Raw genomic sequence first — 26,369 nt, 5'->3', positions numbered from 1 at the left:
CAGCGCGATGGCGGCGGCTCCTTCAGGCAGCTGAAGGGGAATTTAGGCCCGGAAGATCCGAGTCCATCCGTGGCGGGGAGAGGGCAAGCGTGGTCGGCAGGAGCCGGAGCAGGGGCAGCGGCGCTCGGACTGTCCCATCCGCCCCATATTGTGGCTCTGGGAGCGGCTGGGCGGCTGGAAAGCGATGGTGAAAGCGGGGCCGTGAGGGGGGCGGAGCCGGCAGCCGGACCCGCAGTAGCGGCAGCGGCGGCGCCGCCTCCCCGAGCTCAGACCCAGGAAGCGGCCGGGAGGGCAGGAGGGAGTCGGGCCCGCCGCCGCCGCCATGGAGCTCCGAGTCGGGAACAGGTACCGGCTGGGCCGGAAGATCGGCAGCGGCTCTTTCGGAGACATCTATCTCGGTGAGGCGCCCGTCCCTGGTTCGGGGCCGCCCCGGCCGGCGTCCGCTCGGCCCCTCCGGCCCGGCCGCGGGGACCCGGTCCCGGCCGCCCCCCCACCCTTCGGGACCCTCCGCCCCCCGCATCTGTCCCCGGGACCCCGCCCCGCGGCTCCCAGGCAGGAACTTGGGGCCTTTCCGGGCCGGCCCGCGGCGCCGCCCCCGGGGGCACCTGCCCACCGTGTGCCCGGGGCTGCGGGGTGGCCCGGGTCGGCCCGAGACCCCGCTGGCCCCGCCGGCGGCCCGCAGGCAGACAAAGGCGGTGGCGGTGCGCGGCCCCGCGTCCTGCGCACGTGCGGTGGGCTGGGTGCGGTGGCCGGGAGCGCCTGGGGCCCCCGCTGCCCTTCGCGACGCTCCGGGCCGGGCTGGGCCGGGCTGGGCCGGGCCGGGCCGGGCTGGGCTGGCGGCGTCCGAGGACGTGTTGCGCATCCAGCTCCGCGCTGGGGGCCTGGACGTAGAGCGGACGGTGGGGCCGCAGACCGGCCCGTGTCCAGACGTTGGCCGCGGCAGAGGCGGGCGCGGTGGCCGCGCTGTCCTCGCGAGCTCGTCCCTAGCTGTTGGATTGTTCGGGCGGGTCCGAAAACTGTTTGGGGCGGGACGTTCTGGCCCGTGTCCGGTTCCCGGGGAAAGAACGCGCACAGGTGTGAGGAGCGGCTGGCTGGCGCCCCCTTCAAGCTGGGCATTCAAAACGGACGCTCCTGCGTGCCAGTTACTCCAACCCCCCGGAGGGGGCCGTCCAGCTGGCCCGCGGCGTGGGTGCGGCGGAGCCGCTGTTGCGCAAGTTTGGGGGTAAACTCTTCTGCGGGTGCTGGGCTGGCGGACCTGTCCGGGAGGGTCCGGTGGCTGAGTGCATCAGCCCCGCTTCTGGTGGCGCTCCCCGCCCCCTCCTGCCCCCGGCGGGGCCGCAGCCCTCGTGCCCACCGCGGGAGGTTCACAACTGCCTCTGGGCGCCCTCCTTCCCCTGCAGGGAACCTGCCACGCGCTGCGTTGTTGCCTTTGAATCTATTTCCTTCCACTGTCCTGCGGAGTAAAATACACTTTGGGGACATTTGGATTTTACTATTTAAATATTTATGCCCCGTCGTCAGCCGGCTGCATTCTCAGCAGCGTTTTGGGAGGCCAAGTGCTGCGTAAATGCAAGCTGTTTGCCTTATTTATAGAACAGTGGGATTTTGGCAATGCTTATAACCTGGGACCTAGGAGCTGGGCGGAGAAGCCAGTCCATGAGCTACCCTTCTGCGGGCATCAGGAGCAGATGTTTTATTTAAAGCCTTTCGTCTCTGGTCTGAGACTGCCAGGCAGCTCTGGGAGTCCGCCGTGGAAGAGTTGTCACCAAGCCCTTCTCCGCGGTGGGAGCTCTGTGGGGCCCCGTCTGCTTGTCACCACTCTCCCTGTGGCCTCTCCTGGGCTGACCCGTCTCGCATGTCTGACATGGGTGGGTGGCCTGTGGCTCCTGCCTCCTTCAGAGAGAGCCACCCACACAACACACCCATCGGGGTTCACCGGAGTTACTTCTGTGGGCTTGGGCACGCCGGGCTTTTTCCACCTGCGCTGACTCGGGCTGCCTGCTGCCCAGAGGAGGTGCAGAGAAGAGAGCCTTGTGGCTGGAAAGGTGGGTCAGAGGGTGCTTGCCGCACACTGTAGTTAAGGGTCAAAGATGAGGTCCAAAGAGTATAGGATGGACTGAGTCATCTGGACCGAAGTTTTGTTCTGTTTGTTAGGCCACTGATTAGGCATTGAGTCCTCATCTTGAGAACCCGTGTGTCCTTTGTCATTCTCATGCCGACACTTTGCTGTTGGTCAGAACGCTCTAGACCCCACAGGTAGGCTCACCCTGTTTTGAGCCTGGCGTTTGGGGTCATGGAGGTCCACATGGGACTTTCTGTGCTTCCATACCTTTGACACTGGGAGGAGGGAAAGGCTGTCCTTCGGCTGGAGCGGGCCTCCTGCACCAGGAAGTTCCAGCGTCGGCCTGTCCTCCCTGCAGCTCCTGCCCAGCCAGGCCAATGGGTGCTTCCCGGAGTCGCCTGTTCACAGGATGTGGTCTCGGGGCTGTTTCCCCAATGCCTGGACTTGGGTCAACATGGACTCCAAAATGTGTGGTCTTAATCCTCAGTCTCCTCCCCAAGTTTCACAGGTCCCGAAGGCTCCTGGGAGGGAAGGCCTCCGTGCTCACAGACTTGTGCAGCACTCAGCAGGTGCAGGAGGCCCCACACCCAGTGCTGCAGGAGGGGAGCCTCGTCCATTACTCCTGGGCCTCCCTGGGTCTTAGCTTCCACAGGCGTCAGCCCTGGTTGCTGGGGTGCCTGAAGCCCTTCCACTTTGCTGGCAGGGTACCTCTTACCTTTTGATGACATTGGAGAATTAGGGAAGAGCCAGTGTGGCCAGTATGGACCCCGTGTGACCCGTGGGCGCTGGGGAAGAGGAGTGTGTGCGGGCAGTGCGTGCGGGACCGGCCTGTGTGGTGGTGCCATGGTCTGCACTGGGGCTGCTCTGAAGTTCAGCCATGTTCATGGAGCCCATTCTCGGAGCTGTTCTCCCTGTCTGTCTCTGCAGGCGGTGGCAGGGGACTTGGACACCCGCATTGCTGGTGTCAGAATGGAGGTTTTCCTTTTGCCAGCTTTTGGCTTTGGTACTTGCTCTATCCGGTTATCTCCGGGCAGACTGCTGTCCACTCGACAACATGTCCAAACACCTTTTTGGGTGCTAAAGTTTAGGAACCTCTTCATATTTGTTTTCATGATTTCTCTCGCTGATTTTCACGCTCCTGGTGGCACCCAGCAGGTGTGGAACACACAGTAGGTCATCGCCTGCGTCCTCTAGAGTGGTGGCTGAGGGCTCTAATGAGAAGTCCTGGTGCTGCGTCAGCTGCTTGTCAACAGTTACCTGTGGGTGACCTTTGCCCTGCTGTTCTGTGGCCTCTCCCTGTCTCCTTGTGGATGTCACTCAGTGGGAGTTACCTCCCTGTCTCAGGATGGGGTCGAGCTTTTGGTTAGCTCCACTTACTTACCATCTGCCTTGTCCGCTCAACTTGAGGGACAGTTTTGTTTGTGTAAAACCAGCACTGACCTGTGTCTGAACACAGACGTCCCGCTGCCTCGTGAGGCACCCCACTTTTGCTGGATGGGGATTGAGGGGGTGGTTTGGGAGCGAAGGCACCTGAGCATGAGCAGACCCGAGGAAACCTTTCCATGCCACTGGTTCTGCACCTGGAACAAGAGCACAGTGTGTCTTCAGCTCCTGCTTCCATCCAGAAGCACTTCCACAAGTTCCCGCCGCGAGGCTCCGGCTTTGCAGTTTCCAAGTGGTCACAGGATGAGAGGAAAATGGTGCCGCGATGTCACCTGTTGTCTGAGCTCGTGGCGCTTCCTCGCTGTCCTGGGCTTGTCCCCCTGCACTGGGGCAGTTGGGGATGAGGCTCGGAGCAGCACCGCCTGAATCATGGGGCTCCCTAGGCTGCAGAGGTGGTTCTACCCAGGAGCCTCTGATGGTCGGGGTCCATGGAATGCACAGAACCTGAAGCTCTGCTGCTTGGGACTTCCACCCGGTGGGGGGAGGCCTCCCGGGAGGCAGCCCATGGTGTGCGCCACCCTCATGTTTGTGTGGCTGGAGCCCATGTGAAGCCCTTCTCCTTGAGTTGCTACACTCGGGAGGTGTTCATGTCTCTGATCCTGGCGGAGGCCGGCCCTGCTGCAGGTGTGATCCTGAGGGAGGTGGCTCAGTTGCAGGTGTGATCCTGGCGGAGGCCTGGCCATGGTTGGAGGAGGGATCCTCTGTGTTCCAGAGTTGCCTGTGGTCATGTGTCCCACAGACTCTCTTGCCGGGGTGACTCTTCTCTGTTCGCTCTCCCTGCCCCAGCGAGTGGAGCTGGAAGTGTTGGCGCCTTCTCGGAGGCACTAGCTGGTAGGTAGTCTGCAGGTCCGAGCTGCTTTTTCACTGAGGGCTGTGTCCTGGCGGGGACGGCAGTGATGGCAGTGATGAGTGTGTGGAGTTGCTGATGTCACTGGTAAGATGAGTCATCGTTCCTCCTGTGCTGGCTAGTTCAGTTCAGGGTTCCAGGTCCTCACAGGAACTCGAGTTCATTTTTCATTTGCACAGTTTGGTGGTGAAGTCATTTCTCTCGTAATTGGATAGACCAGTGGTCGGCAAACTGCGGCTCTGCAATGGGGAATGAAGCTCTTAGGCTGGAGGCCACGGGAGAGGTCGGTCAGGTGGGGGCAGCCCCTCTGAATCTGCACTGGTGACCGGTTCTGCATTCGGCTCACTAGACGTGGCCCATCCCATGCAGATCTGAGCGGTGAGAGGAGGCTTTTCTTTGGGGTCGTGGGCATTTACTGGCCGTTAGTCTCAGCCGGCAGCTCTCCTGCCGGTGGCCACGTCTGTGATGCTTGCTGACCTTGTCTGCCTTTTGTCTGGGAGCCTCAGGGTGCTCTGTAGCCATTACCCTGCTCATGCCCACCGTCCCTCATGAAACACACTGTGGTCTCCCTGCCAGGCGTTGGTGGCGAGCACTGGGGAAGGGAGTGTCCCAGGCTCTGTCCGGGCTGCTGGAGCCGGTGTTAAACGGTTCACGAGCGCGCACTGCTGGAGAGGCTCCCAGGGCTTCCTGCTTGGAGGCACCTGTGCGTGGGAGACTCCTGCTCTCCAGTTACAGCGCCTCCAGGAAGGTCCTCAGGCCACTGGGTCAGCTTGGAGCCCTGGAGCATTCGCATGTGAAGCCGGAGGGGGGTGGTTGTCGGGTTTCAGGTCATTATTGGAGGAAAACAAAGATAAAATATTTGCAGATAAAAATTCTTAATTTTACCTTGAAACGCACGGGCTGATAATGGGAGGTATTAGCATACGTTGTATTGCCAGTTTCAGTACAAAACTAACAAAGGTGTATGACAGGTACATGTTGCATAGGTGTAGTCAGGGCTTTGAAAACAAGCGTTCATCCTCCCGGTCTAGTGTCGGTAAGAAACACTAGTGTTGTCCTGTTGCCTAGCAGCACAAGGCTCACTGAGCTCCCCCTCCCCCCTCTGTCCCTTGGCCTGGCTGTGACGGTCAGGGAGGGGCGCTGCCACCTGGGGATCTGCGCCCATGGAGAAGTGCCTGACTGTTGAGGGCTGTGAGCTGGATCCTGGGCTGGGTGCCTGGGGCCGTGTGGTGTTGGATGAAACCAGCTTTCCCTCTAGAGAACGGTGCGCACGCCCACAGGCCTGTCCTGGCAGTGCGGGGGGGGGGGCCGGGGGGACACATGGAGTCGCCCTGGGGCTGACCAACAGGGCGATGGAAGGTTCAGAGCAGGAAGACGGGAGGCTGTGAAGGGCAGCCATCGGCTTTCCCTGGGTCCCTGGTGACATGATCCGAGGGGGCCCCTTGTGGAGGTGGGGGTGGGAAGCCAGACTAGACTTCCCTATACACATGAAATACTCCCTGATTTAAAAGGGGAAAGGCATTGTTTTCCACGGGGTTTGTGCACCACTGACATCTCGTGGTGACAGGAAGTGGAGTGTGACCATCCGGGATCCTTGGGAGATTCGGACCGTGCTCCTGGTCCTGGCCGTGTGACGTGGGTCGGGGTGGGCGCCAGATAATTAACGCTGGCTTTTCTTCTTTTCCAAGGTACGGACATTGTTGCGGGAGAAGAAGTTGCCATCAAGCTTGAATGTGTCAAAACCAAACACCCTCAGCTCCACATCGAGAGCAAAATCTACAAAATGATGCAGGGAGGAGGTATGGCCTTTACCTGTTAAGAGACAACTAGGGTTGTTGGGGGCATGCGTCCCGAACCAAAGTCTCTGGCTTGTTTGGGGAAAGGGAGGAAAATGCCCGCACCCTGGACCCAGCCGGGCGGTCCTTGCGGATGCTGTCAGGCGGCTGCAGAGGCCGCCTCACGTGGACTTCCGGCTCCAGCACTGCTTCCCTGGTCTGCGGGGCAGGGTCTGAGCTCAGGGCTGTGGGCTTTGACTTCCAGCACTGCTGGTCGTTCTGGGCCACCTTGGTCACATGCTTTGCTCACAAGCTTGGGCGGGGGGCGGAGGGGGGGCGCTTCAGACTTTCCTGAGTGAAACTACTGCGACCCCTTCGAGCTGAATTACTGCCCCAATCCTGTCCCCAAACCTCCCCGGGGCCTAAGGGTACTGATGTCAGAGGGCACCCATCCTGACCTCAGAGTCTAACTTTTAGAACTTTCTGGACTTGAAAGTAATTTCGCGGATGGAGCAGGAGGGGTGTATAAGGGAGTCTCCATTGTGGAGGCGCCGCAGCCTGGAGAGGACTGTCTGCTGTTCCCAAGGGGCCTGGGTGCAGGGCCTTGGGAAGGATGCTACGCTGCTTCTCCTCGGAAGCCCTGGGGCGCTTCTTGGGGGGCGCGCCCCGGGGCTCCCCCACAGCACAGCTTCCCTGCACAGCAGCAGGGTCGCTGCTGCTGCTGCTGGAACCAGCACCTGGTGCAGCACAAGCGTCTCTTTAGCAGCAGAGATGACCAGAGCAGCGCAGGGTCCTGCGGGCCCTGCACAGGGGTGTCCGCCGTCTCGTCCTGCGTTGATGGGACCAGAGGCCTTCGACTGGCACCCGGGTGAAAACTTCCTGCCCCTGTCGTCCCAGGGAGAGGCCCGCAGAGGACCCGGCCAGGGTGCTTGCCCTCCAGCGGCCGCAGCAGAAGGAAGTTTCTCAGGCACAACTTTTAAGTTGGTGGCGAGTAGAACGAGGTGATCAGGATGTGGCCTTCACGGGGGGAAGGAGCCTGGTGCTCGGGTGGAATAGAACCTCCCAACTTAAAAGCCTTGTTGACTGTTCAGGAGCAGCACCTCTTGAGGACTCCCCAGCTAGGGCACCCCTGGCATTTGTGGGGCTGCCCTCTGCACCTGCAGGAGCACCCCTCACCCAGGCCGGAAGGAACAGAAACGTCTCTAGGTGTAGCTCAGTGCCTGGGGCCAGCACTGCTTCCCGCCAGAACCCTGCTCTAGGAGCCGGTGCCGCCACTACAGTCTCCCCTGGCCCTTCTCCGGGCCCTGCCAGTGCACCCCACACAGATCCGAGTCCCCGTTTCACATGCACACTCAGTGGCTGCTATCCAGGTGTAAGACGTGTTTTACTCTGTTTTTTACTGATTTTATTTTTTTGTTAATCCTTACCTGAGGATATTTTTCCATTGATTTGTAGAGAGAGTGGAAGGGATGGGGAGAGACTGAGAGAAACATCGATGTGAGAGAGACATCGATTGGTTGCTTCCTGCACATACCCCGACTGGGACCGGGGATCGAGCCTGCAACTGAGGTATGTGCCCTGTGACCAGAATCGAACCTGGGACCCTTGAGTCCGCGGGGTGACGCTCTGTTCCCTGAGCCACACCGGCCACAGGCAGGCCTGTGTTCTAGAGGACGACTGCATCCAGACAAGCCGAGCGCCTCCTCCTGGGCGAGTCCCGTGAGCTCGCTGACCCTGACCACGACCACGCTGCGCCCGGCAGAGGGAGCGGGAGTCTCCTTGCCCAGAGAGCAGGCTCTGCTGTTAACCAGCCTTCTGCGTGTGGCCCCATGGGCACTGCAGGTCGCTTGTTGCTGACCAGGGAAAGGGTCAGCGTGTGCTACGCAGGGACAGCAGGGAGGAGTGAACACCAGTCCAGCAGGATGCACCGCAGCTCGCTCTCAGGTCCCCGACCACGGAGGGGTCTGGACAAGGACAGATAAGCCCATGCTTCCCTCCTCCCCACAAATCCAAGATGTCACCCAAAGCTCTGGTTTCTAGCAGTGCATAGAGTTGCATTCGTCTGTCTCCTAGTAAAACAACCTTGTGGCGGCTTTGACAAAAGTTTCCTGCACCTTCATCTTCCCTTCCTTTGTCTCTTGACCCCACTGTCTACTGGAAGCGCCCTCCCCCCCGCGCTTGGACTAGAGGTTAAAGCAGGTCTGATGCATCTAAAGACGTGTGCCTGTGTGAGTCCCATCAAGGACGGTTTGAACTCGGGAGGCTGGGAGCAGTGGATGGACTAGTTCTAGCTTTTTCAGAATGTTACACAAATCACTTAAGCATTCTGGAGACACCCCAGAAATTAAATGTGTAGAATTGTGGTCTTTTTCTTGCGGTGCCGGGGGGGGCGGGGGAGAGGAATAGAGAAGGGAGTGGGGTAGGAGTCCATTTTTAGGACAGACCTGGTCCAAAATAGAAAACGGAATCCTGGCCAGTGTGGCTCATCTGGCTGGGCGTCATCCTGGGCACCCAGAGTGCCCGTTGGCTTCTCGGTCAGGGCACATGCCCCGTTTGCAGGCTCGATCGTCAGTCGATGTTTCGCTCTTACAGTGATGTTTCTGTCTCTTCTTTGTTCCTCTCTTTCTAAATCAATAAAAATATTTTTAAAAATAGGGAAAGAGGAGAAAAAGAAGAAAGGTGGGCTTATGACCCCTGCTGCAAGCAAGCCTGTGTTTCAGAGTGTGTGCGTGGTGTGAACCTCTGTCAAAGATGCTGTGGTGATGCTTCTCCCAATAGAAAAAGTAGTTTGTGAACAGGGAAGCCCTAGAAGAACCTGGAGGGAAACGACACTGCATTTACCCCGCGGGCCCGCCTGGCGGCCGCCACAGCCTAGCGCCTTGACGGGGAGTGGGCGCAGCAGTTCGGGGCAACGGGAGCAGGATCAGACTCAGTCGCCCAGTGTGTGCTGCCGCACTCGTCCATTCCGACCTGGGAGTCAGCACGCAGGCTGCACCCTTTTCTCCTTCCGTGACGGCACTCTCTGCTGTCAGGCACCTTGGGGCCGACCGGGAAAGGCTAAGGACCGGGTCCCTGCTTCCTCTAGCCAGTGCCTTTGGGATGGGCGCAGAGGTATTCTTAGAACATCTGACCAACTCGGGTTTTTACAGACACATGAACCCTGTGATGTGGGAGGCCTGGCCCCCACAGGAAGGATCTGGTGGGTGAAGCGGGTCTAAACAGGAATCCTTCCTCACCTGTCAACACCCTCGTCTGGCCTCCTCTTGTTCACACCCATTTCCAGTCTCCCAGGAGGAGGTCACATCCTGGGGCCCCGGTTAAAACTGTCTCCTGTGATACATTGAAGATGTGGGGCTTTCAAGAGGCACTGCCCGAGAAGCAGCTCTGATTGGCAAAGTGAGCTGGTTGGGTAGGCAGTGCCCTCCGATAGGTGGTCTCCATGGTGACAGGACACCGTGTTCTTGCTGTGCAGGCCTGAGCAGCTGCCGACTCAGCCCTAACATTGCTCATGGGCCGGAGAACACGCAGTGCAGGAACATGATGCAGAACATCTACATTAGGAAGAAAGCTAGGCGCACAGGACGTGTCAGCACACAGCTGGGGCCGCTCGCCTGGGGGAGTGGACCCACGGTGCCGTTGTCCCAGTGAGCAGCATAGAGTGGTGGTGGCTGGAGTGAGGCGCACGTGAGTGTAGGAGCAGACCTGCAGCTGGTCCCCAGCTGCCCCCTTTTGTCCCATCCTGACCACTGCCTGGGACAGCTCAGCACCTGACCCCCAGAGCGAGGAGGCCGGTGGTGGAAACCCTCTCAGAGACCATGCCTCCAGGAGAAGGCCGGGCTGGTGGTTGGGCCGTCACTGCTCTCACACCTCATTGCTCCACTCCGCACAGCAAGGTCCTCTCATCTTCCAAAGGAAAACGGCTATTCAGGCCACTTCCAGCTGCGGTTCTGGAAGTGGGGAGCCCGACAGCATGCAGGTCCTGCGGGATGTCCCTGGAGCCGCAGGGACACTGACAGATGGTCTGAGTGCCTCTGCTCCCCTTCCCGGGGGAGAGGGATGATGCTGTGGGCCTGCTTGACCCAGTGTCCACCCTTAACACTCTCCATGCTCCTTGAAACCTGACCGTTGGGCCTCCTCGTAGGGCAGGGCTGTGGCTCTCCCCCCCCCCCCCCCCCCCCCCCCAGAGGCAGGCTGGTGTGGCTTTCCCTGTGAGCTGGGCCACCGTGTGGCTGATGCTCTGACAGCAGGGGCATTTCTGGGGTTGGAGGGCCAGCATGGTTCCTTGGCACAACGGTGTAGACCTCCACAGCTATGGTGCCTGTCTCTGTCTCCTTCCATCTTCTGCCCCTAGGACAGAACACCTGCCAGGGCCAGTCGCTAGAGAGACTCCAGGCCTTGGGTGGAGTTCTGGACGCTCACCTCTGTTGCCTTGCGCTCCTTCAGGCTCCCGGGGTCAAGCGTGGTCACGGTGCAGACAGGAAGCCTAGTCCTGTGTGCATGGTGACCCACTTATGGATGCCAGCCCCGTGCAGCAGCTGCGGCTCCCAGCACCTTGGCACAGCCACCTGCAAACTGCTGGGTGGACACAGCCCACAGTCTGCTGAGCCCCAGGGTCCTGCTCAGACGGCTTTTGGCCCCTGAGAAGTCCAGAAACTGAAGTGTAATTATTTTTCTTCATGTGTTCTTATTGGTTTTTAGAGGGAGAGAAAGAGAAACATCAATGAGAGTCATTGGTCTACTGCCTCCTGCACACTCTCTACTGGGAATTGACCCCACAACCCAGGGGTCAGTGTGCCCTGACCAGGAACTGAACCGGCACCCTTTTGGTGCAAGGGTTAACACTCAACCACTGAGCCACACCGGCTGGGCTGAAGTTTAATTCTTAAAATAGTTTAGCCAGTGGTGACTAGGAATACCTCTTCAGCCACGTGAGACCCGTGTGCGGAGAATATAGAGCTTGACGGGGGAGGGATGCTGAAGACGGCTTCCACGTGTTCCTAGCATGACAACTCAGCTGTCGCTCCTCCCATAGTGCCTTGGCCAGCAGGGCTCCGTCCAGGCCCGGCAGGATGTTTCTTCACGACGAGCTGACTCAAGAACTCATGCAATAGCCCAGGTCCTAGGCTGACTGGGCACCTGAAGAAGGCACATGCCCCGCGAAGATCAAAGCTCAGTGGCTGGAAGGAGTGACAGCCTGAAGCAGTGACACGCCTGGAATCCAGATGATGGCTTCTCCATGTCATTTCTCACAGGAGCCTCGTCGGCTGGGTCCAGGGCTGGGCAGGGGAGGCAGTCGAGCAGGCTGTGGCTCAGGGAAAGTTAGGCCAGTGGGCACATGTCCAGAGGACACAGGAGCAAGCTTGGAGGGGCATCTGTTGGCCAAACGTGGGATAACTGGGACCTTGGAACTAGCAATGAGGTCCAGCCCCTGGGAGAAGGGAGGGGCATCTGTGACTCCATGGAGTGCACTCTCACAGGAAGCGCCACAGAAAAACGCAGAGGGAGCAATCGAGTGGGAGATTGCCACTTTATTGATTGGTCCCACCGATGCTTGCACACACCTTCAGGGGAGTGGGTCTGACCCCACCCTGAAGCTTGGCCCACAGAGGAGGATAACGGACAAGTGGAGGGTGAAGAGCCTGCAGGCAGCAGCTGACAAGGGGTCAGACCAGCAAGTGGGCAAATCCAAATTTAGGGTTGTCCTGCAAAACAGCCTGAGCACCGGAAGTCTGGTGAAAGATTAAGGGACCATCGAGACTTAAGCGTGGTGACCACACACCACAGGTGGCCCTGATGGGACCTGGTTGGGGGGAAGCTATGAAGGACGGCACAGCTTCTGGGACACACACAGTCTGAGCAGATTTTGGCCCAGTGGTGCTTCCCCCACACGTAGTCGGGAACGGGCCTGGGAGCTGACCCGCAAGACCAGCAGCGGGTCCTTTGCAGATGTGATTCCACCGGGAAAGGCCTCGTGAGCACGTGTTGCCGACGGCGGTGGGCATGTGCCTTGCCTCACCCAGGAACCCACCTCCAGAGAGTGAAGCTGGAAAACGTATTTATTTTTTAAGTCAGCTTTACGGAGGTGTAATCAGCGTGTATTTTAGGTGCGCGGTGTGACGCCCTCCTGGGACCGTTGCCGTAACCAGGAGAGTTGTGTCTCCATCACTCCCAGAAGTGTCTAGGCTCCAGTGTCCCTCCACCCCACTCTCCGCTGCCGTCCCGGTTGGTTTGCATTTCCTGGAGTTTCTGGAAGGGAGCAGGCCTGTCCTTGACGTGTCTGCTGTGTGTCAGGGGTCACGGTGCTCTCCTGCCCCCGACGCGTGTCCGGGTGTCGGGCACTCCCCAGCTGCTGCGGACTTGGCTCAGACGCTGTGGGCCTTGATTTCCTTTTCTCTGGGTCAGCACACCGGGCGTGGTGGTTGTGCTCGTCAAAGTGTCCATTTCGTCGGAGTTGTTGGAGTTACTGGCACGAAGCTGTTCCCATGTTTCCTGTCAGCCTCTGTTCGTAGAGGCTCCTTGTGCCTGCGTCTGATGGTGGTAGTTCGTATCTCCTCTTCCCTGGCAGTCTGACTAGAGGTTTATCAAACATCTCACAGAGCCGGCTTTTGGTTTCAGCAAGTTTCTCTGTTTTCTATTTCATTGATTTCTACTGTGACCTTTTATTTCTGCTAACTTGGGGTTTCTTATTTTTTTAGATAGAAACTGAGATCATTGATCTCTTTCAAACACAGGTGTTCACTTGCTGCCAATCCCCCACACATGACTGTCGCAGCACCTCCTGAGGCCTGCTGTGCTGGCTTCTCGTTTCGCTGAGTCCTACAGCCTTCTAGTCCCCTTCTGATTGCTCCCTGGATCCGGGCTGTTGAATGTGGTGCACGTGTGCAAAGCAGCTTTTCCTTTCTCCCCAGCAGGAAGTGGTGTCTCTGCCTCTGACATCCTGGCCTCATCTGAGAGGCTGAGAGCTGTCATCATTGTTGCCACTCGCGGGCTTGACGCTGGGTGCTGGCTGTGACAGGACTGCAGTGTCTGCCATGTCTGCCTATCGCCGGCAAACCAGTTGGCGCCCCGTGGTTTCATGGGTGCTGGCAAAGCACGAGACTCCCTGAGCTCCAGTGGAGGGAGAGCAGCTGGAAAGACCTGGGAGACACCCAATTGTGCGGCTTCAGGGTGAGGGCTGCCGCTGTCCGTGTTGAGGCGCCCGCACAGCCTGAGGGACAGACAGGCACCAGTTCCATCGAAGTGTCTGGGGAGCATCCAGATACTTGGGGATGTTGCAGAGCTCTCCGTTACCTGTTCCCAACGGGGATGCCGTTGTCTGAGAGCACACTGCACACAGCGCAAGCCCTTGACCTTGAGTGAGGCCTGTCTGTGGGGCGCACGGGAGGGTCCTGCTGTGGAGACGGGACTGAGCTCAGTCAGACGGGGCTTGTCTCCTGTCGCTCTGCTCCTGGACGGTGATGCTCTGCGGTCAGCGGCAGAGGCTTAGAGCCCGTTCTCTTGATGAATGGGTGCCTGGTAGGCCTTTCCGCCATCTGCTGCGTGTGACGCTAATGTGCGTTCTGTGCCCTTGTGTCTTCCTGCCTGTCACCTGCCTGTAGGGCACCCAGTGTCTGTGCAGAGAGGGTGCCTGCTCTCGTGTGGAATCCGGGGAAGTGCCTCACCAGCTGCGGCAGGTCCTCCAATAGCATTGTTCCTTGTGAGGGAGCGGCTGTGGGGACTTGTCTCATGTGTGTCAGTCATGCTGGGGATCGGGGTCGTCCACGTCCTCTGTGCAGCCGCAGGCCCTGTGAGGGACTTGCTCTTTCTACGTTCCTGTGGCATCGCCTGCCTCTGGCTCGTGGACAGGAGCAGAGCAGGTCTGCAGTGGCTGGAAATGTCTGTTTTGTCTTTGCTGGAGGCCTCTGCAGCCGGTGCCTCTGGGATGCCAGGCCTCCCCGGGTTCTGATGAGACGCCGCAGTCCCCGCCTCTTCGCTCCTTCGTGTGTGGGGTCTCTTCCCTGCTGCCCCAGGGTGTTCTCTGTCACTTTGGTGAGCACTGCTTGTCGGGAAGGCAGTGTGATGGTCTTCGTGATTCTTGTCCTGGTGCCGGTGGGTCAAATGCCGTCATCTGGTATTTCTTCCCGTGGGATGTCTGTCCCCGTCCCTTCTCTTTCCTCTCTCGGGGCTCTGGTCACAGAAATGGCGGTGCCTTGCAGTTGTCCCTACGTGTCACATGCCTTCAGGGCCACAGGGCCGGGTCTGCAGTGACCCCACCCGTGTGTTTTCCACCTTGCACGCTGCCGTGTTCCTCTCTGAAAGTCCGATGTGAGTCTTTGTAGGTCTCTCCCGTGGTCGACCTCCCAGAGGATGCTGATCACCGGGTCCCTGGGCGCTGCTTCAGCTACACCCCTCTCTTCCTGCCTCCTGCCCCCTTCTCTGTCCTGCATTTGCCCGCCCCTCACTCACAACGTGGGCATCATGTTCTTGCCTTGTGTCCCGTGACTACTGCCCACCTGACCCTTGTCAGGGAGTCACATGTGAGCGCAGGTGTGTCAGGGCTTCTGACCCCACCCTGGCCGCGCTGACGCCGTGTCTCTTGCAGTGGGCATCCCCACCATCCGGTGGTGCGGGGCCGAGGGCGACTACAACGTCATGGTGATGGAGCTGCTGGGGCCCAGCCTGGAGGACCTCTTCAACTTCTGCTCGAGGAAGTTCAGTCTCAAGACCGTCCTGCTGCTGGCCGACCAGATGGTAAGCGCTGCCTCGCGGGCCCCTCCCCGCCGCCTGTCGTGCACGAGGAGGAAGTAGGTGTTCATTAACCTTTGCCACGAGGTAGTGACATGGTGGGCTGGGTTTGGGGAGCCACCGCGGGCACGGCATGGCACAGCACACCCATGTGTGGGGCCTGCCTCCCGGCAGAGGGATGGCTGCTGCAGCCGCTGTCGGTCCCCCGGGAGAGCCCACCAGCGGGAGCTCCCGGGTGGCGGCGCGGTGGGGTGAGGGTGGTGGGTTGTGTCCCGTCCCGACTGTGGAGCACTGCCCCGGCCGAGGGTGCGGACACGCAGCTCCAGCAGGGCCCTGGCTGCCGGGCAGGAGCCGCCTCCAGGCACTGTCAGGCTGACCGCCTGCCTCGCTCCTGCAGATCAGTCGGATCGAGTACATTCACTCAAAGAACTTCATCCACCGCGATGTGAAGCCAGATAACTTCCTCATGGGTCTGGGGAAGAAGGGCAACCTGGTCTACATCATAGACTTTGGCCTGGCCAAGAAGTACCGGGACGCCAGGACCCACCAGCACATCCCCTACCGTGAGAACAAAAACCTCACCGGGACGGCGCGGTACGCCTCCATCAACACGCACCTTGGAATCGGTGAGCCCTGCCGCTGGCCCAGGCTGCCTGGCATGTTGGGCTGTTCAGAAAGGCCAGCCTCGGGAACTGGGAGTCAGCACTTGGGGTGGCAGGCGGGCTTCGGGGACCGGAGCGCTGGGACTCTGAGGTGTGGTGGGTGGGCAGGTAGAGGGGGGCTCCCTGGGGCAGGTAGACCGGGGCGGTGGGGGCGTTCCCTGGCAGCTGTGACATGGGTGTGGCTTATCTGGGAGTCACAGTTCTCTAATAGCACATCCGGGGCAGATTCTTCAGCAAAGAATCCAAGTGTATTTTTTTGTGTTTTTTTTTTTGTGTTTTTTAATTTTTATTTTTTAAATATTTTATTGATTTTTTTACAGAGAGGAAGGGAGAGGGACAGAGAGTTAGAAACATCGATGAGAGAGAAACATCGATCAGCTGCCTCCTGCACACCCCCTACTGGGGATGCGCCCGCAACCAAGGCACATGCCCATGATTGGAATCGAACCCGGGACCTTTCAGTCTGCAGGCCAACGCTCTATCCACTGAGCCAAACCAGCCAGGGCTTTTTGTGGTTTTTAGAGTTCATTTCCACAGTAAGTGTGTGCTTGCTGCTGCTGCCGTGGGCCAAGCTTTACCCATTTCCTCCTCTTTCCAGAACAATCTCGAAGGGACGACCTGGAATCGCTGGGCTATGTGCTCATGTACTTCAACCTGGGTTCCCTGCCCTGGCAGGGGCTGAAGGCTGCCACCAAGAGGCAGAAATACGAACGCATCAGTGAGAAGAAGATGTCCACGCCCATTGAAGTGCTGTGCAAAGGCTACCCCTGTGAGTGGCCTCCGGCCTGCGCATGCAGGGCTTCCGGGAGGGTGACCCAGGCAAGCCCCCAGCCTGGCGGGTGGCCGGGTCTCCGGGACATCTGGAGCCACAGCTCAGGGCATTTTCCTTTGCTGTGTGGGGCTGCCTCTGGGACAGGTGCCCAGTGAAACCAAGCTGCTCTATGCTGCTGCATTCTCTTTTAAAGATTTTTTATTGGTTTTTGGAGAGAGAGAAACACTGATCGGCTGCCTCCTACACACCCCCTACCAGGGATCGAGCCTGCAGCCGGGCATGTGCCCTGACCAGGATTGAACGGCAGCCTTGTGTTGCATGCGTGACGCCCAACCAGCTGCCCCACTGCGGCCAGGGCAGTGCTGCATTTTCTCACCTTTCCCAGCGCCTCCATCCTGCACCGTGTGGCGGTGTTCAGGCTCCCTGTTCCGCCCCTAAGTGAGGAGGGGTGGTAAGCAGTGACGTTACCTGTTGCTGGTGCTTCTGGTTAGCTCTGAGTTTCTTGTTTTACAGCCGAGTTTGCCACGTACCTGAATTTCTGCCGTTCGTTGCGTTTTGATGACAAGCCTGACTACTCGTACCTGAGACAGCTCTTCCGGAACCTGTTCCATCGCCAGGGCTTCTCCTACGACTACGTGTTCGACTGGAACATGCTCAAGTTTGTAAGTGGCATCGCCAGCTTGCTGGCCTTTCCATGCAGACGAGAAACAGCCCACCAGCCAGGGCTGCGGCTGTCTGGCTCACGTGTGAGTGAGGCTCACGTGTGCGTGAGGTGAGCTGCCTGAGGGTCGGGCTCGGAGCACGTTTGCTGCACTGGAGCTGGCATTCCTGCCGGGAGGGGTGCCTGAGGGGAGAGGGCCCAAGAAGCCAAGTGCCCGTCGGGGAGGCAAAGGCAGGCAGGCAGGTGGGGGGGGGGGGGTCCACCGGTGCGAGGGTGTCCAGAACCAGCCCTCTCCAACACTGTGTCTCCTCTCGTTGAAGGCTCCTTTTATTGTTGTTACCACAGCTCTCGGGGGTTGTGGTTCTGACCCCTGGGGTGTTGGGGTGTGGTGCCCACTTGATCCTTATGCAGGAAGAGTGGCTGAGTCTGAGGCTTCTGCCACAGGAGCTGAGGACCTGCCGAGCCTCCTGGCCTCTGCACCAGGGTGTGGCCTGGGAAGGTGCTGGGTGCTGAGCCTGACCTTGGCCCTGCAATAAGCTAGACTCGTGTTTGTTACTCGGATTGTTCATCGATTGCCCGCGGGAATGCTGCAGGGGGTGGGGTAGAGCTTGAACTTTAATTTGTTCCCATCCAAGTGGGTGAGTTCCGTTAATCTGCGGACATCACGGCCAGGATTCCAGCTCTTTTAGAGCTTCCCTTCCTCCTTCCTCGGAAGCTCTTTCTCTTAGTCGTGAGCTTCAAACAGGAATTGGAGCCTTTCCAGGGTGACAGCCGGACGAGGAGCCGAGCCTCCTCTCTGATGCAGAGCTGGAAGCCTTTCCCTGCCGCGGGGCAGGTCCGTGTCGGCCGGCGTGGGGCTGCAGCCTCCAGCGGGGAGGGTCTGCCACAGAGCCTGCCTGACACAGACCTGGCCTGTTTGTCCACGGAGAGCCAGGTGGTGGGAGGAGGGGCTCAGAGTCTGACATCATTGTGGGCTTCCAGTCAGAGCCACTCGGAGCCCCCATTCTGAACCTTCCTCATCAGGGCTCGGCCCACCTTTTCTGTAAAAGGCCACGTAGGACATTGTTTTGGCTTTGCAGTCAGAGCGGTGCTACAACCACCCCACTCGGTTGTAGCAGGAAAGCCTGTGGGCAGGGTGTGGGCGGAACGTGTGCAGAAACAGATGGGTCTGGGTTTGGCCCGAAGGCTGAGTTTGCAGACGCTCTTGGTGGCAGGGCTGGGAATCGTGTGTAAGCTTCCGTGTGCGGTAGCCTAGCTGTACCACGGGACATGCCGTGCCTGTGCCCAAGTCTACCACGTGGCCCCCCCAGGACAGGCCTGGCCTCTGCCCTCAGGACGTGAGCCCCAGCATCACCTTTGCCCTGGGCTTGAGGTCTGGGCCTGCTTCTCAGACTCCCGCCGTCACACCATCAGGGGATTTCCTGCCCCTGTGAATGCTGACAGAGAAGAGGCCCCCCCGCGGCCAGGGCTGGGGTTGGAGGAAGTGCTGTAGCCATGGTGGGGTTTCCTCTGCTGCCCTGGGAAGTCGGAGGCGGCCTGGCTGCTCGCTCCCCACTCGGGACGGGCGGGAGAAACATCTCGCTGGTTTCCCATTGCTCCACACGCCCCTGGTGTCTCTCAAGTTGCAGGAACCGCCAAGGCCTTGGGATGTCTTGCAGCCCTGCTCAGTTCTGTCTCCTCCTCTTGCCCGCCTAGGGTGCCAGCCGGGCCGCTGACGATGCCGAGCGGGAACGTCGGGACCGCGAGGAGCGATTGAGACACTCCCGAAATCCAGCCACGCGGGGGCTGCCTTCCACAGCCTCAGGCCGGCTGCGGGGAACACAAGAAGTGGCTGCTCCCACCCCCCTCACCCCTACCTCACACACTGGTGCGTGCTCCTGGGCCCAGCTCGAGCCACGTGACCACCCCGCCCACCTCCCAGCAGCAGGGGTTCTGTTAGGGTGTGACCTGGGGAGCCAGCTCTGAGCAGGGTCCGGGCCGGCAGCTGCGCCTCCTGGGGGTGCCTGTGTGTCCCTCTTCCAGCTCCCGAGGGTGGACAGGCCAGGGAGCAGCTTGGGCTGTGCCTTTATGAGTGTCTGTCTCACAGTTTCTCATTCTTGGCACACATATCCCCCTACCAGTCTCCATCCCCACTCCTTCCCCGTCCCTGACAGCATCCCAGCAGAGCCCTGGGTAGCCTTCCCATGGGAGACCCGCACTGGTGTCCCGCTCGAGGACCCTGCCCCCAGGCCTTGGGCACGCTGCTGGGAGGCGAGAGGCGCAGTGTTGCTGGGGGCCTCCCTGTGGCTCCCTGATAGCCAAGCGGGGTGCAGGGTGGTGTAGGCCGACTGGCCTGCTCTGGGTTGTGTGCTGAGGACAAAGCCCTGGGTGGAGCGTTAGGAGGCCTCACTCCCCCACCTCTCCCCTTCAGCTAACACCTCTCCTCGGCCCGTGTCCGGCATGGAAAGGGAGCGGAAAGTGAGTATGCGGCTGCACCGTGGCGCCCCCGTCAACATCTCCTCGTCGGATCTTACGGGCCGACAAGATACCTCCCGCATGTCCACCTCACAGGTATGCGCGCCAGCCTGCCGGGGTGGGACGCTGGCGCAGGCTTCTCTCTGTTCGGACTGGTCTGTGGGCTCCAGGCGGGGCGGGGAGGGTGAGGGCCTTGAAGGGTTGAACTGATGAGGTGCCCTGGCCCCCGGCTGCTCTTGGCCCCCGTGGTTGAGAGCCTCTGAGACCAGCTGTGTGGGTGCAGGGTGCGTCTCCGCCGTGTGGGACGGAGCGGGGCCTCTTCTCTTCTGCTGCCCCAGCCAAGGTGGCCTCCGGCTCGGCGTCCCCTGGCACTGGGCGTCTTGGAGGCACACCCAGCCTCGGGCTCTTCTCTCCTTGGCCAGGGCAGGGCTGCTGGCGGTCACGTGGGGTGGTGTGGGCAGAGGCCTGCTGGGGCCCAGCACCTGGTGACGTGCGTGGGTGAGGGTCCCTGTCTTGGCGTCCCTGTGCGCTCGTCCTCTGGGGGCCTCGCGCGGCATCCTCCACGTCGCCCTCTGCCCACGCGGGCTCCCGTTGCTGCGATTCTGTCTTGCAAGTGCCTTTCTCAGCACAACAGCCTTTTCCCTCGAGTGCTGCCAGGGTCCCTTTCCATGACAAGGGTGGTCAGGCGTCAGGATCCTGCCCCTGCTCCCGCGACCGTTCTGTGGGGTGTCCTGGGGGAAGTCGGGTGCAGGTGACCCTCTGGTTCACTGTGATGCCACCTCGGTGTATAGGTTAGCCCCCGGGCCCCACGGCCGGGCCTGGTGGATTCGGGGTGTGGCTTGTTGGTGAATGGGGTGGCGTGGCACGGTGGCTGAGAGCTGCAGGACCTGCTGGTCTTTGGCAGAGGACCAGGTGTGCCAGGCGGAGGCAGAGCTGACCACTCTGCACCAGCTGACCTCCTGACGAGTGACCCTGCTGGACACGGTGGGCTCCGTGCCTAGTTCTCCAGAGACTGAAGATGCTGGTGGTTTGAGTGTGGGGCTCAAGGGGTCTGGCCGGGGTGATGGTCCCAGCCCCCCCCCTCCTCAGGATGCAGCAGGGCTTCGGGGGCTCCTTCCCACGAGCTCTGGAATCCGAGTCAGCAGTGGGGAGCAGGTCCTGGGAGCCGTCCACCCCACCTGTGCGTGCAGTGGCGCTGTGGCCCTGGGCAGCTCTGGCAGGGACGCCAGGGCCTGGGGATGCCAGGGGTTCTGTGTGGACTCGACGTCTGCATGTTGGGGACCCAGCCAGCAAAGACCGAGGAAGGAGCAGGCCTACCTTCTTACGAAGAGAAAGTGTCTGAGGGGCTTGGGGTCACTGAGGAAGTGGAAGAGTCAGAGGTTCCCAGGTGCCAGGCATTTACAGGTGGGAGTCCAGCTCTTCTCCAGCGCAGACCGAGCACAGCTCCGCGGCCATCCTGGGGAGGCTTAGCTGCCACCGCAAGCTTGTAACTGGGATCCTTTGCGCTCCTGTTCTCTCTCGCCATCTGGAGGAACGGGAGGTGGGCCTATACGGAGGGAGGGTCTCTGAGAGATTTGATTGGGGTGTGTTTCCCTTCTAAAAGCAGCACCTCAGCTTTCGTCACTGGTCACCCTAGAGATTTTCTCAGGATCTTCATGCAGCGGACACGGCCCGAGGGAGGTGTGTCCTGAGGCTCCATCCCAGGCGTGTCTGTCTCGGATTTCCTGGTCACTGTGGGCAGCTCCCTTAGGAGTTAGGAAGCTCAAAGGCCCCGTGGGCCAGCATAAGACTCAGGGAGGGGTGCCCCGTCTGCCCTGGTTTGGAAGTTATGGAGTGAGTGGAGTCCCGGCTTCCGTGATTTTATAGCCTCCAACCACACGTGCTCCCCAAAGAAAGGGGGTGAAGGAGAAGCAGCCATGCGTGTGTCCGCCTGCCTCCCCCATGGCAGCATCTCTGTGCCCTCGAGGAGGAGACACACCCGGTGCCCATGCACCTGGCCAGCTTCAGCAGGAAGGGCCTCAGTGCCGTCGCCAGCTCGCCGGTCACAAGACCTGCTCCCCCTCTCCAGCTGGGTGTGGGGGCGTCGACCTCTGTGTCCCTCGTCCTGACCCCTGGCCAGCCTGCGCTCACACTCTAGGAAGGGGGCCGCTCCTCGCACCCACGTCCTTCTCGAGGGCAGCGTGCTAGACCAGCCCCTGCGGCCTGTCCCTGCACCCTGGCCCCAGGATGCCCGTGGCCGCACGGAGCTCACAGGGCTCTGGTGGGAGCCCGGCGTGATATGCTCTCGGTCCAGCCGTGCTGGTGGGGTAGCGCTGGTTCCGGGCCGCGTGCTGCGCGGTGGTGTGGATCCACATCCCGCCACCCAGTGAGGCCCCTCCTCGCCATGCCAGTGAGATGTGTCCGGTCGTGTGCCGTGGGGAGGCACAGGCTGCCCCGAGCGTGACGAGGCCGGCAGCTGTGCGTCGTTCTCGCTCCCCCTCTCCCCCCGTCGGCCTCGGTGGCAGGTCATCCCGGAGGAGCCACTGTCTGCTCTTGTTTGGGGGCAGGTGAGGCTGAGCTCCTGGGCGGTTCCTGGGGTCCCTTCTGAGGCCCCCCAGGCCAGTGCTGGTGGTGGCAAGGCGAGGACACGCTTCTAGGAAAGGAGCCTCCTGCTGGGCCAGCCCGGGGCTCCCTTACCAACAGCTGTCTTTTCCCCCCACCTCAGAATAGCATTCCTTTCGAACACCACGGCAAGTAGCTGCACGTCTCCCGTTGGAAGGCAGCACTGGGTGAGTGTGCTCATGGCCGGTCTCTCCAACAGCAGGCACCAGGGCGGGCGGGGGCTGACCCCTCGCCCACAGGGAGCACCCAGGTGGGCTTGGTGTTGCATGCCAGGAGCTGCAGAGTGAGTCCCTCTGCCCAGTGCTTTCCCTCATGGATTCCAGAACTGTGGTCAGGGCCAGTTGGGGGCGGGGGGAGCGAGCAGGCTGTAGGGGGTTCCTGAATGGGTGACCCCAGGGCCTGCTGCTGTGTGAATGGGTGACCCCAGGGCCTGCTGCTGTGTGAGTCGGAGCCTGTGTGGGGAGCCGGACCCGGGCTCTAGGTGCGCCGGCTCCGGTGGCCCCAGGACACTCCCGCCGCTGGGTCCGGGGTTGGTTGTCGATGTGTCAGTCGTGCTCAGCTGAGGGGCCGCGCTCGGGGGGGCCTCATGTGCTCTTGCTGCGCGAGACTCCCGTGGTCTCCGCCGTCCTGGCTTTGCCTCTCTTCCTTCCACGTTTATTTCCGTCTTCCTCGTTTTAGTTTTCTTTCCGAACTTGGTCTCTGCCCGGTATCTTGAATCTGCTGTCGTGTGTACTAACCCGTCGCCCAGCACTGCTCCCTGCCGACGTGCATGGCTGGGCGCCCAGGCTGTGCTCCCGTCTGGGCCATGCTGGGCGGCTCCTTCCCTGGATGGGGGCTGGCGGCTGGCGGCTGGCGGCTCGGCCATGTGGGTCTGCTGGGGCTTTAACACTACGGTGCTCTAGGAACCATCTCCATGGGAACTGCTTGTACCGCCCACCCCCAGAGGGTGGTGACCCCAGTGCCCTTGGGGCCTGGCCCCCAGGCTACTTGGGGGGTGGCTGGGAGCCAGTGTCTCTCCCGCTTGGACTCTGTCCTGTCGTTGACGAGCTTCTCGGCCGCCTGCATGCCTCTTCCTCGTCCGTCTCCTGTCGCTGTTCTGCTGAGCACGTCCTGGCCGCAGAGGGAGCTCCTGCAGCAGCCGGGGGCACGGGCGTCCAGAGTGGGCGAGGTGGCGTCTGTCCCCTTCTTCCCAGGGCACCTCCCTGACCGACCGGCCCCGCCCCCGGCCGCACGCTGACCTTGTCCTGTGCTTTGGCTCCGACAGATTCCCGGTCGGGTGGCTTCCAGTGGTCTTCAGTCTGTCGTGCACCGATGAGAGCTCCTTTGTGCTGTGAAGGGCAGGCAATGCATGGCTGATCTCCTGTTACATGGCTTTACTAGTGACGCTCCCCGGGCTAGGACACCGGGCACTCTCCAGGCCACCCACCCAGCAACGCCCGTGGGGAAACCAAACAGACTAACCGGACAGACTCCAAGCGCTGCCACCGCCGGGTCCACTGAGGCCCCCGTGGACTGTTGTCCCGGGGCTGGGAAGACGGCCGCGTGAGTGCGAGACACTTGCAGACAACAGACTCCCGATCCAGAGCCTTTCGGTCCTCCCTGCCGCGGTGGCGCCCGCGCTCCCTGATGAGTCTGCTGTAACCACCATCTTCTACTTGGTTCTGACAGTTTTGTATCATTTTGCTAAAAATTACTGGCTTAAATCTGTGTAAAGAAATCTTTTTATTGTTTCTTCTTGTCTGTTTCTGCGGTCTTAAAAAAGATGACCTCAAGGTGTCCCGCCTCAGATACCGGCGTGAAGTTTCTGTAGACCAAGGTGGGCGCGGGCACCCCTGCTGCCAGCGCTGTTTCCTGCTTCTGTTCGGTAGTCCACTGTGGAGAGGGGTGTGCTCCCGGAAATTGTCACGTGTACACGTGTGTAACGTGTCTGTGCGTGTGTTGTGTGCTGTGTCCTGTGACCTCTCCTGGTTGTGGCCATCACTCCCTTCCACCGTCACTGAGCCGCCAGGACTCAAGTCGTCAGAGCCATTAGAGAGCAAGGGCGTCGCGGTGCTTCTGGCGGAGCCGAGCGCCGATCCCACCTTCCCAGACGCGGCAGCGGACGCCAGGTGCCCAGGACCCAGTGCCCAAGACTCGGAAGCGGAGGCTGCGCCGGGCCCTCCTGGGTTGTGCGCCGTTACTTTGCTGATGGTTGTTGCCTCAATGCCTTTGATTTGGGGGCATTTTCTAGACAGACTGTAAATATTAGCGTTGCAGAGTGGCCCTTACCGTGTGCTAACATCTGTGTACTCAACATCTGTCCACCTGGGATGCAAGTTTGCCCAGAAAGAGGACGGCTCAAGGGAGCCCCCTCTGAAGTGCCCAGACGCAAGTGACCCGTGACCTGAGGCCCAGGAGGAGGGTGTCCTGCTTTCTGAGCCCAGAGGACGGGAAGCAGGCAGGGCCGGGCTCCCCACGTGCCCCAGGCGGTGGCAGAGTAGACAGGAGCCCCGTCTCGGAATGGGGTACAATGCATACATTCGTAGGTACTTCCACTCCCTGTCACCCCACTGCAACTGGGGAGCTTGTAGGAAGCTGTTAGCTTTTAAAGGTGTTCAGGTCCGTGTCCCTCCTGCCCCAAGTCCCACAGCACAGGGCGCTGGTCCTGGGACGCCGGGCGGGTGGGTGCACCGACGCACAGCTGGCTGCCCTGCTGGTGCTGGGGGACGTGGCCGGGGCGGTGAGTCAGGGGGAGGTGTGAGCCGCAGCACTTCACCAAGCCCTCCCGCTGCCGCGGACAGTGCCGCACCGATCGCCCCCACACGAGCCAGTGTCTGCAGCCCCTGGGGTGGTGTCCGACCTGTGCATTTGTGTGACCACTGTATTTGTGTACTTACCACACCGTGTAAATAATAAACATATGACGTCTACCTTTCCTCCCCGCCCAGCATGTGGTCTTTATTTCGTCAGCGAGTTTCAGTGTGTTGGTCAATTTCTGAGCCTGGGAGCAGGCGATGGGCCGGGGAGGGCCGCTGCACTTGTCATCGGCCGTTCCCGAGGCCGCGGGGGGGGGGGGGGGGCACGTGGACCCTTCCAGATGTGCTGAGCGCCTCAGGGTCCTTCCTAGTGTCCCCAGGGCATGACTCCAGGGGTGGCCAGTCCTCTCATGAGCCAGGCCCTTTGGGCGCAGGGGTGGGGATGGTAGCTCAGGGTGAGAGGGAGGGTGGAAGTCCACGGGGCACTCAGTCCTGATCAGTAAGCCCAGGGAAGTCCCGTGACGGCAGGCAGGCTGAGCTCCCCTCGGGAGAAGGGAGTGGGCTGCACAGCCCAGAGGGCAGGTGGCTGCCGAGCCATAGGCCTTGGGGCTGGCCCTTCCAAACCTGACAAGCTTTGCCCAGGGCCCCATCTGGCCCACCTCCCACAAGGGGTCAATAGAGGTAGGACTGCGCCTTGACCTGGGAGTGCCGGCTGAGGGGACAGCAGAAAGGGTGCCGGGCAGGGCCCCAGGCCTGCGGGGCTGCGGGGAGGTGCCTGGCTGCGGCGCCGAGCTCCCGGGCGGTGTCCTGTCCTGGTGACGGAGCCCAGAGGTGAGCCCTCGCTTGCTTTTCGTTGCAGAGGAGCAGAGACGTGGCGTCTCTCCGGCTGCACTCGGCCCGCCAGGGCACCCGCTGCCGGCCCCAGCGCCCTCGACGCACCACCTACTGAGGCGGCCCCAGCGGCCTCCGATCGGGTTCCCAGCCACGCAGGCGCACTGGCCATGAGGGCAGGTGGGTGTGAGGGACCTGGGCAAGGCTCGCAGGGCTGGTCAAGGAGGACGGGGAGCAGATAGGACCCGGGTGCTGACCGTATGGGGCCAGGCAGCCGCCTGCGGGGTGAGTCAGTAGAAGGCAGAACCTAGTGCTCACACCGAGGGGCTCCCAGGTGCCGGCGCAGGGCCCTCGGCCGCAGCCTTTTTGTTGAGAAAGTGAGATTCGGGGGGAGCGGTAGACCACGCCATACCTGAAGCCAAACTCCGCTCCTCCTACGCGCAGGTTTATTCCACACCTCCCGGGGTGCAGGAGGGAGCTGTCCCCAGACACTCAGGGTGGCGAAGGGCATGGTGGGTGCAGGCAGGGAGGGAGGGCCTGGCTCCACCCTCTATGATTAAAGTCTCCAAAGGGTGGGTTTCTAGGTCCTTGAGCCCAGCTGCGGGCATCGGGCTCTCCTGGGGTCAGCAGGCCGGGTGCCGACGCTTGTAACCTGGGGCTTGGCTTCACCACAGATCACTTTGGAATGACACGGTTCCCACCCGCCACCTCCCCCGAGAAACTGATCAGGTGACGATCCCCTGCCGGGGGGGCCCCCCGCCTGAGATAGTCCTGTTTGTGAAATAAATATGAACCTTGACAG

At 60.9% G+C, this 26,369-nt stretch overlaps 1 protein-coding gene across 6 annotated transcripts; it reads left to right on the top strand.

Moving 5' to 3' along the window:
- CSNK1D (casein kinase 1 delta) lies at positions 1-26,368 on the top strand. 6 transcript variants are annotated; one of them, XM_054709731.1, is made up of 11 exons: positions 314-398; positions 6,041-6,151; positions 7,025-7,128; positions 14,709-14,857; positions 15,249-15,477; positions 16,112-16,282; positions 16,799-16,947; positions 18,642-18,813; positions 19,357-19,496; positions 25,596-25,747; positions 26,242-26,368. In XM_054709731.1, exons 2-10 carry the CDS (start codon positions 6,084-6,086, stop codon positions 25,683-25,685), a joined length of 1,272 nt encoding a protein of 423 aa, XP_054565706.1. In that variant the 5' UTR covers positions 314-398; positions 6,041-6,083; the 3' UTR covers positions 25,686-25,747; positions 26,242-26,368. The 6 variants fall into 6 exon arrangements, with proteins under 6 accessions (XP_008153190.1, XP_008153192.1, XP_008153191.1 ...); XM_054709732.1 differs by lacking the exon at positions 314-398 and adding an exon at positions 1,123-1,222; XM_008154968.3 differs by lacking the exon at positions 7,025-7,128 and having other exon boundaries at positions 1-398.
- The last annotated feature ends 1 nt before the right edge of the window (position 26,369 follows it).

The sequence above is a fragment of the Eptesicus fuscus genome, chromosome 20 (genome assembly GCF_027574615.1).
Source record: "Eptesicus fuscus isolate TK198812 chromosome 20, DD_ASM_mEF_20220401, whole genome shotgun sequence".
In the NCBI taxonomy this organism is placed as follows: domain Eukaryota; kingdom Metazoa; phylum Chordata; class Mammalia; order Chiroptera; family Vespertilionidae; genus Eptesicus; species Eptesicus fuscus.
Note: the sequence above shows the minus strand (reverse complement) of the source record. Positions and strands in the feature narration are given on the sequence as shown.

Bases quoted from the DNA above. Each gene is read 5' to 3' on its own strand.
- CSNK1D (XM_008154968.3), top strand. From the start codon at position 323: ATGGAGCTCCGAGTCGGGAACAGGTACCGGCTGGGCCGGAAGATCGGC. The intron at 16,283-16,798 runs GTGAGTGGCCTC...CTTGTTTTACAG, and splicing joins GCTGTGCAAAGGCTACCCCT to CCGAGTTTGCCACGTACCTG. The intron at 18,814-19,356 runs GTGCGTGCTCCT...TCTCCCCTTCAG, and splicing joins CACCCCTACCTCACACACTG to CTAACACCTCTCCTCGGCCC.